Source organism: Plutella xylostella, chromosome 7 (genome assembly GCF_932276165.1).
Source record: "Plutella xylostella chromosome 7, ilPluXylo3.1, whole genome shotgun sequence".
In the NCBI taxonomy this organism is placed as follows: Eukaryota; Metazoa; Arthropoda; class Insecta; order Lepidoptera; family Plutellidae; genus Plutella; species Plutella xylostella.
In genome coordinates this window covers 2,138,808-2,154,086 of record NC_063987.1, presented here as the reverse complement: position 1 = coordinate 2,154,086, position 15,279 = coordinate 2,138,808, and the positions used below count along the sequence as shown (strand labels likewise).

At 37.3% G+C, this 15,279-nt stretch overlaps 1 protein-coding gene across 2 annotated transcripts; it reads left to right on the top strand.

The window, feature by feature from the left end:
* The first annotated feature begins 6,006 nt into the window (after nucleotides 1-6,006).
* On the top strand, nucleotides 6,007-10,773 carry LOC105387273 (syntaxin-12). 2 transcript variants are annotated; one of them, XM_048622187.1, is made up of 6 exons: nucleotides 6,007-6,160; nucleotides 7,842-8,067; nucleotides 8,621-8,786; nucleotides 9,241-9,372; nucleotides 9,833-9,971; nucleotides 10,325-10,770. In XM_048622187.1, exons 2-6 carry the CDS (start codon nucleotides 7,847-7,849, stop codon nucleotides 10,498-10,500), a joined length of 834 nt encoding a protein of 277 aa, XP_048478144.1. In that variant the 5' UTR covers nucleotides 6,007-6,160; nucleotides 7,842-7,846; the 3' UTR covers nucleotides 10,501-10,770. The 2 variants fall into 2 exon arrangements, with proteins under 2 accessions (XP_048478144.1, XP_048478145.1); XM_048622188.1 differs by lacking the exon at nucleotides 6,007-6,160 and adding an exon at nucleotides 6,166-6,269 and having other exon boundaries at nucleotides 10,325-10,773.
* The last annotated feature ends 4,506 nt before the right edge of the window (nucleotides 10,774-15,279 follow it).

Below are 15,279 nucleotides of genomic sequence, written 5' to 3'. Positions count from 1 at the left end.
ATTGGTACACAACAGTTTGTTTGCCGGAAGTCGTAAGAGAACTTCGTAAAACTAACCCGAATCGTCGTATAATCCTTCACCACGATAATGCAAGCTCTCATACCGCTCGCAAAACAAGAACGTTTTTAAATATGGAAAACGTGGAGTTGATGGACCATCCTCCGTATAGCCCTGATCTGAGCCCCAATGATTATTTTACATTCCCAAGAATTAAAGATATGCTACGTGGTCAACGGTTTAGCGGCCCAGAAGAGGCGGTCGAAGCTTACAAATCAGCTGTTTTGACAGTATCCACTTCAGACTGGAATTACTGTTTCAATGATTGGTTTAATCGAATGAAAAAGTGCATTGAATGTCACGGAGACTACTTTGAAAAACAATAAAAGTAAATAATATTATGATATCTTTGTACTTTTTTCTATTCCCGATCATTTCGGTATCGCTCGTAGGTAGGTACATACTGCTATAGGCGCAACACTGATTCGTATTCTTTTTCCTACAAAAATAATTGAAAATAGGGCAAAACACCCAGTAACTGACCATGTGCCAGTTACTGACCACCTTCCTCTTCAACTCCAATAAATAAGAAATATAGCCAAGCAGGGCCATCTAGTGAACATCCAGTCTATTTTGTGGTTCATTGAGAGCATTACTGATACAAAAGATTTTGCCAGCCGCCAACAGATGGATAGTGAGCGATCGAAAAAGTTCAGTTGGCGCGCGAACCGAGTAAATTGCAGTTGTGACTAACGTATTTGTTAAGGTAAGTGAATTTTTTGATCGTAAAATTTACCATGAAAAAAATTTAAATCATTGAAAGAAAAAATTATACCATATAGATTTAATTATAAAGATTACGTTTTTGATAAGATTCAGCTTGTTATTTCCCGTTTGATTATTTTTAATGGGGTGGACAGTTACTGGACGACAAAACAGCGATTTTCCAATAAGTGACCACCTATGTCGGTTATTGGGATTTTTGGTTGAAGCTGAATTTAGGCAAAATAAGATCGTAATATTAAAGCTCATATGTGCCATTTTCTTGTGTCAAAATATGAGCATTCTATCTTGACTCCTTCCATTTACTGACATAGGTGGTCAGTTATTGGATAAATTGGTGGTCAGTTACTGGTATTATTATATATGATATATTTTTACAGCTTTCAGCGAGATGAAGAAGCGCCAAGATAGCAAAAAAAGTATAGAAAAGGCAATTCCACGTGTCTGAGACAAACTAGGATCAACAAGACATTCCAAAATAATTCAGGGTGACATGCAAGCACCTTTTAAAATATAGAGAATTCAAACACAAAGTCCAAGTTTGTTCCAGATTCGGTATTAGCTGATGAGGAAGATAAAAACGCTAGTGGAGCATACTATCAGCCTAGGATAATGTGGATTCTCCAGGATAAAGACAGATGTCACCATTTTTGCCTTAAAGATAATCCTTGGAGCAGTCCCTTCAAGAATGCAAGACCAGGAGACAAATGGCTTTCACCATCTCACTCTATGAAAAGATACTCAAATGCTATCTTGAGAACAGCTGAAGGCGTACCTAACCAATGCCAGCTCTTGTGAACCAGATGAAATTGGTTCCCCGAGCACAAAAGCACTTGGCGAACAAGACCTCAATGACGCTATTAATGACCCAACCCGAATATACATTACCGACGAAACGCGCCTGCACATTTTTCCAAAGACAGGCAAAGCCACTTCAGCAAAATAGGAAAAAGAAAGCATCACTACAATGCTAGCACCCTCAGCCGGTGCACCAACACGCCCTTCAATGGCATTATGAACGGCCAGCGGATTTCAAACAGAACGGTAAAATTGGCACACAAGAAATGGGGCATTCTTCTATAAGTTGTTACCACGACCAACACCCCAGCCATTTGGAACCGATACCACAACTATCCGGAATCCACTGGCAACGCTATACTATCATTGGCAGACACATTAGTCCAGCAGCGGAAAATGCAGAAAGTACAGCGATGTTCTGCTTCAGTGACGCCTCTTCAACGAGGCAAAGATTCCCTGTCCTCCTTGCAGAAATGACTACTCCTGTCTTTGGCCAAATACTTACCTACGAAAGCACGTTTCAACAGCATCCTAAATATTCCAGTTGAATCCTCAACAAAGTCATTGAAATCCCATTCGTCAAGGCATCCATCTTTGTATCCTGAAAAACTAACCCCCAATATCTGATTCGGTCATAATTACAATCCAGCCTCAATGACTCTTTTAGCCGCCCTGAAAGTCTCTGGGTGGGGTTTCAGCAATAATGAAAACCATCTGTCTCTGGTCCTACATCCTTGAAAGGACCGGCGGGGAAAGGGCCTACTTTTCCGGCGGGGAATTTATGTTTTCCCAGGCTGACAATACAATCCGCCACGATTCCTCCTCCTCATCAGTTGATACCGAATATGGAAAAGACCGGCTTTAGCGCTTGGATTCGCTACTTTATATTTAAGAAAATGCTCGTTTCTGGTACCATGAATGCTTCATGGACCTGTCCCACTGATCCTGGCTTGTTCCGGACAAACAAAATCACCCTTTCTGTGACTTATCTGAAGGTACTACATTGGGGCCACTTAATCTCCCTGAAAGCTGTAAATTTAAAATGCGTGTTCACTATGTGCATGTGTGTTTATTCCTTTGTTTTTAGTATTTAACAAAAATGCATAAACTTGTATTTTTAATAAATAAATGGTTGATTATTAGGATGAGATATCATTTAAATTATGCATTAATTTGATTAATTAATTTAATGCACTTTTCAGTTAAGAAACCTTGAGCAAAAGTGATGTGTCACACATTAAAAGAGACCAGAGAATCGGTACTATTACATGAAGTAATCAAATAAATAAATAATAATAAGATTTAATCATAATTCCATTTTTAAACCATTTTAAATTGGTGGTCAGTTACTGGCATCGAGTGTGGTCAGTTACTAGATTTTAGTGGTCAGTTACTGGGAAAATCACTACTTTTTGTTTGCAAAAATATATAAAAAAATGAGTAACTTCTACATGTTTGCTATTTACTCAGGAATGTAGCTCTGTTATTCTAGTTTCTAAAACAAAAATCGGATTTAATAAGCGATAAGAATTGAGCCCGCTACAGATAAATTACTGGAACAACTCCCTTAAGGTGGTCAGTTACTGGGTGTTTTGCCCTATTATTTACTTAATAAATTTTGCAAAAGATAGATAGATAGAATAGACTTTATTTGTACACCAACAAAGAATGCTAAGTATAACTATCTTCTTTAGATATAAGGACAGACAACACTGTCACTTTGCAGTGCCCAATTTGGGTAATCAAGTTTTAGGCACAGCCCTATATTTAACATCTAATGTACACTTGATTGCAATAAATATTTTGATTTTGATTTTTGATTTTGAATACCTAATAAAAATTAACAAATTGCAACTTATAATTAAGTAAGTCTTTATTAGTGAACAGTGTAGGTGCGTTTACAACGGTATACATTTATGTTTGCACTGCGGTGCAATGTCAATTAGTGTAATTTACAGACATATTTACATTCCCTATTCGCGACAACTCAGCGTTTCCAAAACGATACAAAAAGAAGCTACTTACATAGCTGACCATGGTAGTGCCACGTCATCACCACGACCCATCGCGTCCCCACTGCTGGAGCACGGGTCTCCTTCCTAATGAAGGAAGGGTTTAGGCCTAGTCCACCACGCTGGCCACGTGCGGGTTGGTGTGCCCCAACACAATCAAGAGTTGTCTCTCTGTGTTGAGTATACCTTTACCTTTTGCCATCTTTGACTAAGGCCCTGTTTACAATGTCTGGTTAGTGGCTACCTGTGAGATAAAATGCATGCTGTCACTCTCTGTTATTATTTTTTGACATTGACAGCATGTAAGTTGTATATTTCATCTCACAGGTAGCCACTAACCAGACATTCTGCAACAGGGTCTTAAGGTACCTACACTTTTCCGAGCTTACTTTAATGCCGATGGCGGGAAAAAAATAGAAATGCACACCAGTCATTCTCGGAATTCATCAATATACCAATTAAAACCAGTATTTAATTAACCACCCATGTCGCATGGCTCGAAAAACTTAATGAGTGCTACTTCATTCTTTACCTAATTAGATTTTCTAGACTTTCTACCGACTTGGAAAAGTATCTGGCACTCCTTGGGAGAGGCCTATGTCCAGTAGTGGACGATTACGAGCTGATAATATGATGAATATATCAATTTACGGATGAAAATTTTCACATTGGAATTGCATGTGTGCGATCTAGCTGATACGAACGAACGAACGAGAATGGCAGAGAATGGGGAAGAAAACCAAGTCAAACTTTGGTAGCACCAGCGAGTGTACCTTTCTGGTTCTGTCCAATTACATTGATAAGGAGAAAAAATGGCAACTGAATCAACCAATTAGAACGTGGGAATTAGGCACAGTCGCCAAAGGCGCCATCTGTAATTATCATTTAGTTTTTCTCCCCATTCATTGTCACGAAAAGAGATAGAGCCGTGGTTTAGCGTAGCGCTTCGAAGCTTCGAAAAAACAAAAGCGGTAACCCCGACTCTATCTTTGCGTGACAATTCTCGTTTGTTCGTTATTTGATTAAGAGAGTGACAGCCTGCGCTGTTATTTGATTTCCATAATTCTGAACAAAACTGTAACGGTCAATGTATTGCTTCGTTCTCTGTTTACGGTCGTTGCATTTTTAAAATGCAAAGGCTTAGCACCATAATAGCCATAAATTTTGTAGCTCCATCCATGAGTAATTTTTACGCCTTTTCTCTCCTGTGCTGCGTGCTGAAGATGCAAGTAGGTAATTTATTATCAATTTCAGTCCAATAAATATTATTTGATTGAACGTATAAGTAGTTAGTGCATTTATAAATCTTTAATAATCCAAAGCTCAGCCACTGGTTTCTCGTTTTACTGTTTAAGAGTACCTTCCCAGTTTTTTTCTCTCATAAGTGTGGATATAAAATTGCAAGGATATTTTTTTAATCTAAAATTCTTGGTATTTTTAATCGCAGGCCGCATGCGCGTCGTGGTTTATGCGTCCTGCGCAGACGCACGATGCTGTGAGAAAATTCTTCGGACGCGTCCTTTTGAATAGCGATTAGGGGAGTGGATTATTATTTATCTATTGTATAGGTAAGTTAATAGTAGGTACGTAGGTATATTTTTTATTTCACCTCAAGCAAGTAAGTATATACTTACTCACTTATCCGACGACACCAACTTTAAACGGGTAAACGGTTAGGAACACGAACAAGTACCTACCTAAAATATTTCGCCCCAAACCCCTCTTAGCAGCTCTATAGGACAGTTAGGTAAGTAAGTATCTAGGTACTACTTCTGCCGCTGCTATATCCTGACGATATTCTTCAAGAACGCACGCTCGCAAAGATGATGATCTAGTAATGCCGATGCCGTTACATTACAGCATGCTGAAACGGCATCGGCACTACGGCAATCGATCTAGCCTTTAAAAATACAAAGGAAAAGTAAAATCTGTGTTTCTTCTTATTTTATCGTAGTTTTTAGTGACGTCTATAAATTCTTATTTTAATATTATTTTATGTACCTAACCAGGAAAGCCATACGATAAATATATAAATCGTATCATATCCAATTGAAAGACCACCATCCTGTCCTGGCTGTAACATTGTAACTATGATACTGAAATATTACAAACATAGGATGTTAGTAGTGACATCTATTGAAATTATTAAGAAGCTATTGAAGTCAGAAATTCGATGAACGAACCGATTGTAACATTTGTAAACTTGAATGCATCAATTTGAGAGATGGTGTGTTCCACTAAAACTAATGCCAAGATTTTTAAAAAATAATGAAAGTATTGTCTCATAGAATGTCGTAGTAAAGTGATAAAATACAGTCGTTATATAGCAAATTTTGGTTTAAATTTTCAGTTTAAATAAGGTGAAAATCATATCTTTACACAAAAAAGCAAAAAGCTACCGCCTATGTTCTTTGATTATTCTGAATGACGTCATTAAATCGACAGCTGGGCCGAATGTAGCATCTTCCAAACTGGAACATATTTCAACTGCAGATGACAGCTCGCTGACGAAAAACGAATAAAGAATTTTCTAAACCTGAATTTTATTAGCTGTAATCTCCATTTATAAGGTAAGTTTTTAGAAATCCGGTTTTCCTATAGTTTGCCGTGGCTAAACCGAACCTACTAATGTTGTGTAATTGAAATTGAAGCATTTCTTTTCGCCTATTCTCATCAAAGGTTGGTCGCACTTTTTGTATCTTATTTGTACACTTTGGTGATTCATTGTTCTTTATTAAATCATAATAATGCTGTTATTTGTATCTTATTCAAGTACAAAGAGCTGGATTGTATTTAAATATCTCGATGATTTCATATTAAATTAATCGAATGAACTACGCCTAGATTTTAAATTTCGTCGTAATTTGTATTAATTTAGTTGCTATGTGCATTGTTCTGGGTAGGTAAACAATAAATTTCATCATGAAAATAATTGAATAATATATTCCTGTCCCTTACACTGCCTATTTTTATAGTATATTTTATGTTGATACAGTCTGAATGAAACAAAGGCATTCTCTTTTAACCACAGTCTACTTAATACCAAATTTTATTGCTTTAATTCATAACTGAGACATTCCTGAAATTTCATTCAATATGTACTTATTAAAAAACGATTTGAAATTCTATAAGTATATATTACAATATGCTTACTTCTGCTCATAATTATATTTAAGTACAACATTCATCACTTTATTCATACTAAAAATATTGTATGTGATGTTAAATTTAAAAATATTTTATATAGGTATTTATATTGATGTTGATTTACCTTATATGTTGGTGCAAGTGGCCCCCTGCATGGCACTCCAGATTTTTTTTCTGCCTAATAAACCTATCTTACTTTAAAAGTACTTGTTAGGCACTTGAGCGGTGGTAAATATTTATTAAATACTTGCTAAATATCTAAATTAGTTATTTTAAAAGTATTACAAAAGCATGTAAGTAGGTATTGAATTACTTAACATCTGGTTAGATGAATGAGTAGTAACAGTTACTGCCATGTAGATTTTGTGAATCATGATTCATGAATATATTTGAATGCATATTTAATTGCTACTTTATTTATCAGCTAAAATTTTAATGTAAAACTGGTTTATTATGTAAAGTGCCCACCACATACCATAAGTCAATGTAGAATACCTTAGCTTCCTTATCTAGATTCCTAAGTTGCTATAGCACTATTATGTAACATTTACAAACTTATTGATAAACAATCTATAAATATTTCATCAAGTTAAAACCATAGATATTAATAGACTGGATAATTTAATTCAATCACTTAGTAAAGTTATATTGAGCCACAAAACCACATTCTTGCAATTAATATGGCTCTGGTTTTGTCACCTACTTATCACATATTAGATTTGTGATTGGATACCCAATCTTTAGTAATCCACTATTTAATATGGACCTTACATCAAAATTTATAATTATTAATTGACAGAGTTTCATCACAACCCAATATAACATTCAGATTATTGATGAACCCACTTTAATTTTTCCTCTTTATATATAATTATAAGTTGTAAGTATTATACTTTTACCTTTAGACTAAATTCCAGGGCTGTCAAAACCTTTTAAGCCGTAAGAAAGCATGGCAATACAATTTTTTTCATTATTTTTCGCCAGTAACTTAAGTTGCTAGAGTTCAAAATAATGCTGCCACTATTTTCCCCTTGCCTTATTATAGGTAAAAAAAAAGTTATAATCTCTGTTCTTAATTTTAAATTCTCAATTCAAATTTTCCAGCCGCCATGGCAGAACGGGAGCCAATCAGCGGTTCCAGCCGCGACTACGGGGCGACGGCCGCGCCGCCTACCGTCGCCTTTGCGGACTTCAGTCCCACGGAGCTCTACAACCTGAGCGAGGGCATAGCGGATAATGTCAACTCTATCAACTCTGGGTTGAAGACGCTCGAGAAGATGAAGAATAAGGTCGGCGGGCCGAATGATAGTGTGCAGTTGAGAGAGAAAATGTGAGTAGAATATTACTATTATCGCCATCATTTAATTCAACACTAATAACCAGTGTTGTATTCACTAAATAATATCCCACATTTCTTTACAACAAAACTGTTGAGTGAAAGATGATAAAACACATGAAAATGTAGCTTTGTTTCTAGTAGCTTCAGAGCTTCTTCAAAAAAAATACTTAATCAATTCTCTCATTTAATAGTATCAGTGAAAAAGTGTGGCAGTATATGGAAACTTCTATAAGCACATAAATAAAAATTCAAAAAGTTTATTTAGATATTCCTCTTTTATTTTAAAACTTTTATTCTCCATCAATACTTACTCAGTTTACTTTCATAAGTCACCACCACCACCTTTGGTGTACGCCAAATAACTTTCAATAACAAATAAGTTTGAGACACTTTATCAACTGTAATTTAAATAATTTCAATCGAGAATCCACCTTTGCAAACTCACTCACTCACCCTTTCTGACTATATACTATTCTTTCGAAGAATCGATTAGCAATAAATACTTCTTCCAACATTTTCTCACCACCACCCCTTCCCCGAACAGCCACGACACGCAACAGAGCGTCAACTCGGTAGTCTCCACGGCGGCGCGCGCGCTGGCCCGTCTGGGCGTGGTGGTCCGGCGCGGGGACAAGCCACAGAAGCTACAGCTGGAGCGGCTCACACAGGCCTTCAGGGACGCGCTCACACGCTACAGCGCAGTGCAGAAGGTATGTACAGGATGTAATTAAAATGTTACCAAAAAAAGTTTGAATGAATAAAAAAAAATTACGCATATATTCAATTTCCGGCCCTGTAGCACAAGGCGCTATTAAGACGTGACAAGAGTTCTCAGTCGCGCTCGCTATTGGGGCTGCGCGATGTGAGTGAGCGCGATGCAAAACTCTTGTCACGTCATAAATGCGCCCCGTGTTAGACCACCTGAGTCACTCACGCCCTTCCGGCTTAAATACCAATGTACACCACTTTAAATACCACTGTAACAAAAGCTGGTTTGTCTTTCATTCACCTGAAAAAAAAACTACTTTTTGTGTAGAAATCTTCTCTTTATCATAATATTTATCTCTAATCATCATCAATCAATCTATCCCACCATCCACCTCACCAAAGTTACTAAAACAAATAGTTACCAACTCTAATCCTTCCACTACTCTCCATTCCCAGGAGCTGTCAGCCAAGATGGCGGCCCACATGCCGAAACAGCCTCGTCCCAAGATGGACCCTCAGGCGATGATGGAGCAGCAAGCCATGGCTGATGATGAGGAGGCCACCCTGCTTGCGAATCAACAGGCTCAGGTAACTCGGGATTATTTTAAAGACTAAATCCAAAAATGAATTCTATGAAGACTGTATTGCAAGTATAATTCACAACATACAACGTCATTTGTAAACCTCATTTAAAGTGACAAAGCTCTATGAATTTGGGCGTTATCGGTAAGATGGCATCTGGATGGCACTGTGATTAGTAACCCCTGTTGTGACGAGGACACCGGGTTTGATTCCCGGCCGGGGGCCCGGGGCAGATAATTATGTATCCTTAAAGAAACTGAAACTCTTTAATTTTAATAGGTAATCGTTATGAAGCTGACTGTACAAAGAACTTTGAACTGCTTAACTAAAACATCGAAAGACTGTATGGGTGTGTGATTGATGATATCCGCTTCATATATCCTTGTCTTATATTACCTCTATAGAAACACTAAATACGCTTTTATTAGATGTGCTATAATGTACATAACTATTCCATTTATTCCAGGCCCGTCTAGTCCAGTTCGAGACCTCCATGCTGCTAGAGAAAGAGGCGTACATAAACAAGATAGAAGCGGACGTGTTGGACGTGAACCAGATCATGCAGGAATTAGCTGGCATGGTGCAGGCGCAGGCGCAGGCTGTGGGTACGTGGATGAACTGATTTTGATTAAACATATTTTTTTTTAAATCTTTTTTTTGGGTCTTTAGATATGGGATGTTTAGCGCTGTCTAATACGATTCTAACCATCCGTTAAACCTTATTTAAACGTTTCAGTTGTAATATCACACTTGACTGCAGATGATCATTGCATTATACATTGTTCACCAACAGTCGATCAGTATAAATAATGCACGATTATGTGACGTATCGTTCTATTGGCGGGACAACCGACTGTTGATAAACTGTTCAGAATCTGTCAATGTAGCATTTGAGATTAAAAAACAGACTTTAGTGAAATAGCAGTGGCAATACTAATGCCATGAATTCCTTTTCCAGACACAGTTGAGAGTCACATCGAGGCGACGGCAGCCAACGTAGAATCTGGAGTCGACGAACTAGCAAAGGCAGAAGAACATCAACGGAGGTATCGGCGAAAAATGTTCATTCTAAGCATCATAGGAATCATCCTCGCCATAATATTCATCGTGTGGGTCGTCAAAGCCTTCAGATAATAGGCTTTGAGGGCGAAAATGGAACATCTAACTCTTCTTACTCTATGGTATGCTGGGGAAAAGACTTGAAAGGTTTGCGAAAGCCGATTTTACGTGGTTAGTAATAGAGTGCATTATTGATCTGGGATGTTGAAGATGGGATTATATATCTGATGGTATTGTATCCCTTGGAATGACCTTTGTATCCCGTTTAAGGTAAGTATCCATCTATTGGTATCGTACGAATCGGACGAAACGGATTTTCATAAATGTATTCAGAAACGGGGTCAGATATGCCGATTTAGTGGACGTTTAGTGATAGTTTCTATACAAAGAATACTGAATGCGACGCGTCCGTTGCGTGCAATGCCGAAACTTAGACGCTTACCTTTTAGGGGTATAAAATTGCTCCAGTATCATCCAAAATCTTAACAAAAGTCTTAATGAAATAGATTTCATGATAAATGATATTCACATTCGATACTGGATAAGTGGATATGTTTTAATGCGGGTAAAACACTCTGGTTATATTATTGCAGCAACTTAGAATGAAATCTGTATGATATGGTATCATACTGGTGAATACCATGTATAAATAATCAAATGTAATTTTGATTGTGGAACTATTAAAATGTATAGTTTTAACGTAATCATAATGTTCATTATGAATTCTGAATATCAATTCTTTAGCAGCTGTTGTGTACATCAATAAAAATGTAAATATGTATGTTAAAGATGGCAGTTTTTGGAACTGTTACGGAAAGAATATCCTTATAACTGCGATACTTACGCATTTCCCCAAATTTTAGATACCTCGTTTTAGTATTATCCTCTAATAATCACAAATATTAATTAGTTTTAGGCCCCTTCATACACGGCCTTTTCAATTTAATACAATTTTTTTTAAATAAAAGCATAGTTTTACACTGGCTTTGCACATTTAAATTTGCAGCTATAGCAACTACGCATGAGTTTTTTTTGTAGATTCTAAATATCAAAGTAAGAAAAAACTGTAAAGCCTAACTTTTGGCAGCACCACAAAATGTCTGAATCGTCCAATCACAAGAGAGCTTAAGACCAAGCTTAGGTAGCGCCATCTATAATCAGTTTTGCGTTTTCACAGTAATTTTATTCCACCATGGCATAAAATGGCCTTATACCATTTAACTCTTACATTAATTAATTATTACTGACAATCTATTCATGTTTTCTGTATAAAATATTGTATAGAGTCATGAGCATATTCAACTCGGAAATTGTATAAAACATTTATGTTACTCGTATAGTCTTGCTGTGATTTTTATTAATAGGCTGATGTCATTCTGATCGTTAATTAAACGAAAATTTTAATAGGGGAGTACTTACTCCTAAATATTACTTCAAATGGTATTGTGTAAACCTCTTATAAGTCAGTTAGAACTGTTAATATAAAACTAAACTGAGAAAAACCGATATTGGCAGCTCGCAAAAGTAGATTTTACCCTTTCGATTTACCCCTACCACAAAAATACAACTGTAATTTTGCTGTTTATATTTTAGCCTCTAGTTTAGAGTATTTCGTTGGAAATTTAATTTGTTATCTCGAAGTATTATTATTACGATTTTATAATATTTATTATTGTATATCGCTGTGCATAAGGCCTTACGTATTGTAGAGAATTATATGTGTTATTTACATTTAATGTAGTTAGGATTTTATAGTAGATATTATATAAAATGAATTCTTCTTTATAACTGTTACTATAAACACCCACAATCTCATGTTTTAGATAAGAATTAATCTTCACAAAACGTTTTGTTTGACAACAAAAACATTCCAAAGATTCAATTGATTTGTGTTTTGTATATTTAAGCGTATCTTGATTGATGTAATAGGTATAATATATATTTCTGTACAGTAATACTGAAAAACTAAATGACTCAAATTAAACCCATTTTATATGCTAACAAAATTATAATTACACACATTTCAAACTTCCCAACTAAGTAGGTACTGTAAAAAATATCATGTTATTTCAATAGTTAAGTATTTTTTAGTTTTTCAGTATTATTTATGATACAATACTCTCTATTATGGACAGTATAAAGGGAGCAATGTATTAAACAAGACAAAGATAGGATCACTTAAAAATTATTATTTTTCAAAACAAACTGTTTATTTTACTTGTAACCTCTACTTGTTTATGTATTCATATTAAATACTATGAAAAGATAACTGCATTTAACTCATCCCATATTTACATCCATTGCCAAGTTAAGCCTGATGATATAAAATCGAATTATATTACACAGGAGGTTGTTAATACGAGGGCGATACCGAAATGATCGGGAATAGAAAAAAGTACAAAGATATCATAATATTATTTACTTTTATTGTTTTTCAAAGTAGTCTCCGTGACATTCAATGCACTTTTTCATTCGATTAAACCAATCATTGAAACAGTAATTCCAGTCTGAAGTGGATACTGTCAAAACAGCTGATTTGTAAGCTTCGACCGCCTCTTCTGGGCCGCTAAACCGTTGACCACGTAGCATATCTTTAATTCTTGGGAATGTAAAATAATCATTGGGGCTCAGATCAGGGCTATACGGAGGATGGTCCATCAACTCCACGTTTTCCATATTTAAAAACGTTCTTGTTTTGCGAGCGGTATGAGAGCTTGCATTATCGTGGTGAAGGATTATACGACGATTCGGGTTAGTTTTACGAAGTTCTCTTACGACTTCCGGCAAACAAACTGTTGTGTACCAATCAGCAGTAACCGTCCTTTGTTCTTGTAATGGAATCGTAGCCACATGGCCAGTTTTCGATACAAACGAAGCGACCATTTTTTTCGACACGCTGCGTGAGCGAATAACTTTTGTTGGCTTGACCTCACCTTCGAAGACCCAAACTGCCGATTGATGTTTTCTTTCGGGCTCATATGAATAAATCCACGATTCATCACCAGAGACGATATTGTAGACAGCATTTGAACTGCCTCCATTGAACCGTTGCAGAGCAGATCGACACCAATTAACACGAGCCGACTTTTGTTCCTCGGTCAAACGGTGGGGCACCCAGCGCGAAACTAACTTCTTGACACCCAGTTCTTCATGTAAAATGGTTTGAATGGCTGTCATACCAATGCTGAGAGAAGCCCGAATCTGCTCGTATGTCACATGTCTATCTTCTTTTATTAACTGGCGTATACAGCATCGATGTTATCTTGTGTTACCGCTGTTTTTGGCCGACCAGTAGAAGGGACTGTGGTAAGAGAGGAACGTCCACGGCGAAACTCAGAATACCAACGATATATAGTCGTTTTACTTGGTGCTTCAAGTTTATAAATAGAAACAAGCTCGGCGAGACATTGTTCTTGAGATAAACCTCGACGAAAGTTGTGAAAAATTATTGCACGGAAATGTTCCCGCGTAAGCTCCATTTTTTACACCGACTTGTCAAATTCAAATGGTCAATACTCTTTTATTTTTTACTTTTTTTAAAATTCGAAAATGGAATTATGTTTGAAAAAACACTAAATTTGATACACCAAAAAGGTTTCACTCTAATTTATTCCTAAGTATTCTATTCCCGATCTTTTCGGTGTAGCCCTCGTACCTACTTCTCGATTCGCATCTCGATTCGAAAGCTTGTATGGAATAACGATTTCCATAAAGATCTAACGCTGAGTTACTTTGTCGACACTTGCTTGCCTGTTGCTAGGAGCGCATAACCCAATTTGCTTAGCATGATCGCGAAACTAGCCAAACAAACTGGAAAGAATCGGCATACTCAGGGGCGTATTTAAAGATTTCGCGCCCTGGGCTCCTGTAGTTTTCCGCCCCATCAAGGAATGAAAGAAAACAAAAAGAGCAGTCAGCGTATAGTACCTATCGTATAAGAACATTGTGGTGATAGATTTGCATAGATAATTATATCTTCCGAACAAAAAAAAAAGATTTTTCTGGATAGACGAGTACATTTTAGAACGTTTAGAAATTAACTTTGGCGACTGAGTAAGCCAATTTTTTTTTCTTTAGATTAAGTACCTTAAAAAATACAGAGGCGGAAAAATTTACTATTCCACCGGTACAAAATAGAACAAAGGCCGGCTTTCATACTTAATAAATCCAGCACTGCTCGTCACCAAAATACCTCGGAGTGACCCTGGATAGATCCCTCACGTACAAAACCCACTGCCAAAACACCAAGAAGAAAGTCAGCTCCCGAAACAAACTTCTGCGACGGCTTTCTTCTACCACCTGGGGCGCCTCTCCGCAAGTTCTACGAACAAGGAGCTTAGCACTCTGCTTCTCAGCCGAATTTGCCTGCCCCATATGGGCAAGATTCCCATTCCTCAGTGCCAGAAGACAAAAGTCTTCAACCAGTGCGTCCTGCCAGTGATGACGTATGGTGCAGAGACGTGGACACTGACGGTAGGACTGGTTCATCGATTTAAAGTCGCTCAGCGTGCTATGGAGAGAGCTATGCTTGGGGTTTCTCTGATGGATCGTATCAGAAATTAGGTTATCCGTCAGAGGACCAAGGTTACCGACATAGCTGTCAAAATATGCAAGCTGAAGTGGTAGTGGGCTGGTCATATCTGCCGAAGAACCGATAACCGTTGGGGTATACGAGTTGTCGAGTGGAGACCACGAACAGGCAAACGCAGCGTGGGACGCCCTCCTGCCTGCTGGACTGACGACCTTAGGCGGGTAGAGCCGGTAGTGGTTGGATGAGGAAAACCGAGGACCGAGTGTTGTGGCGCTCCTCGGGAGAGGCCTATGTTCAGCAGTGGATGATTATTGGCTGATGAT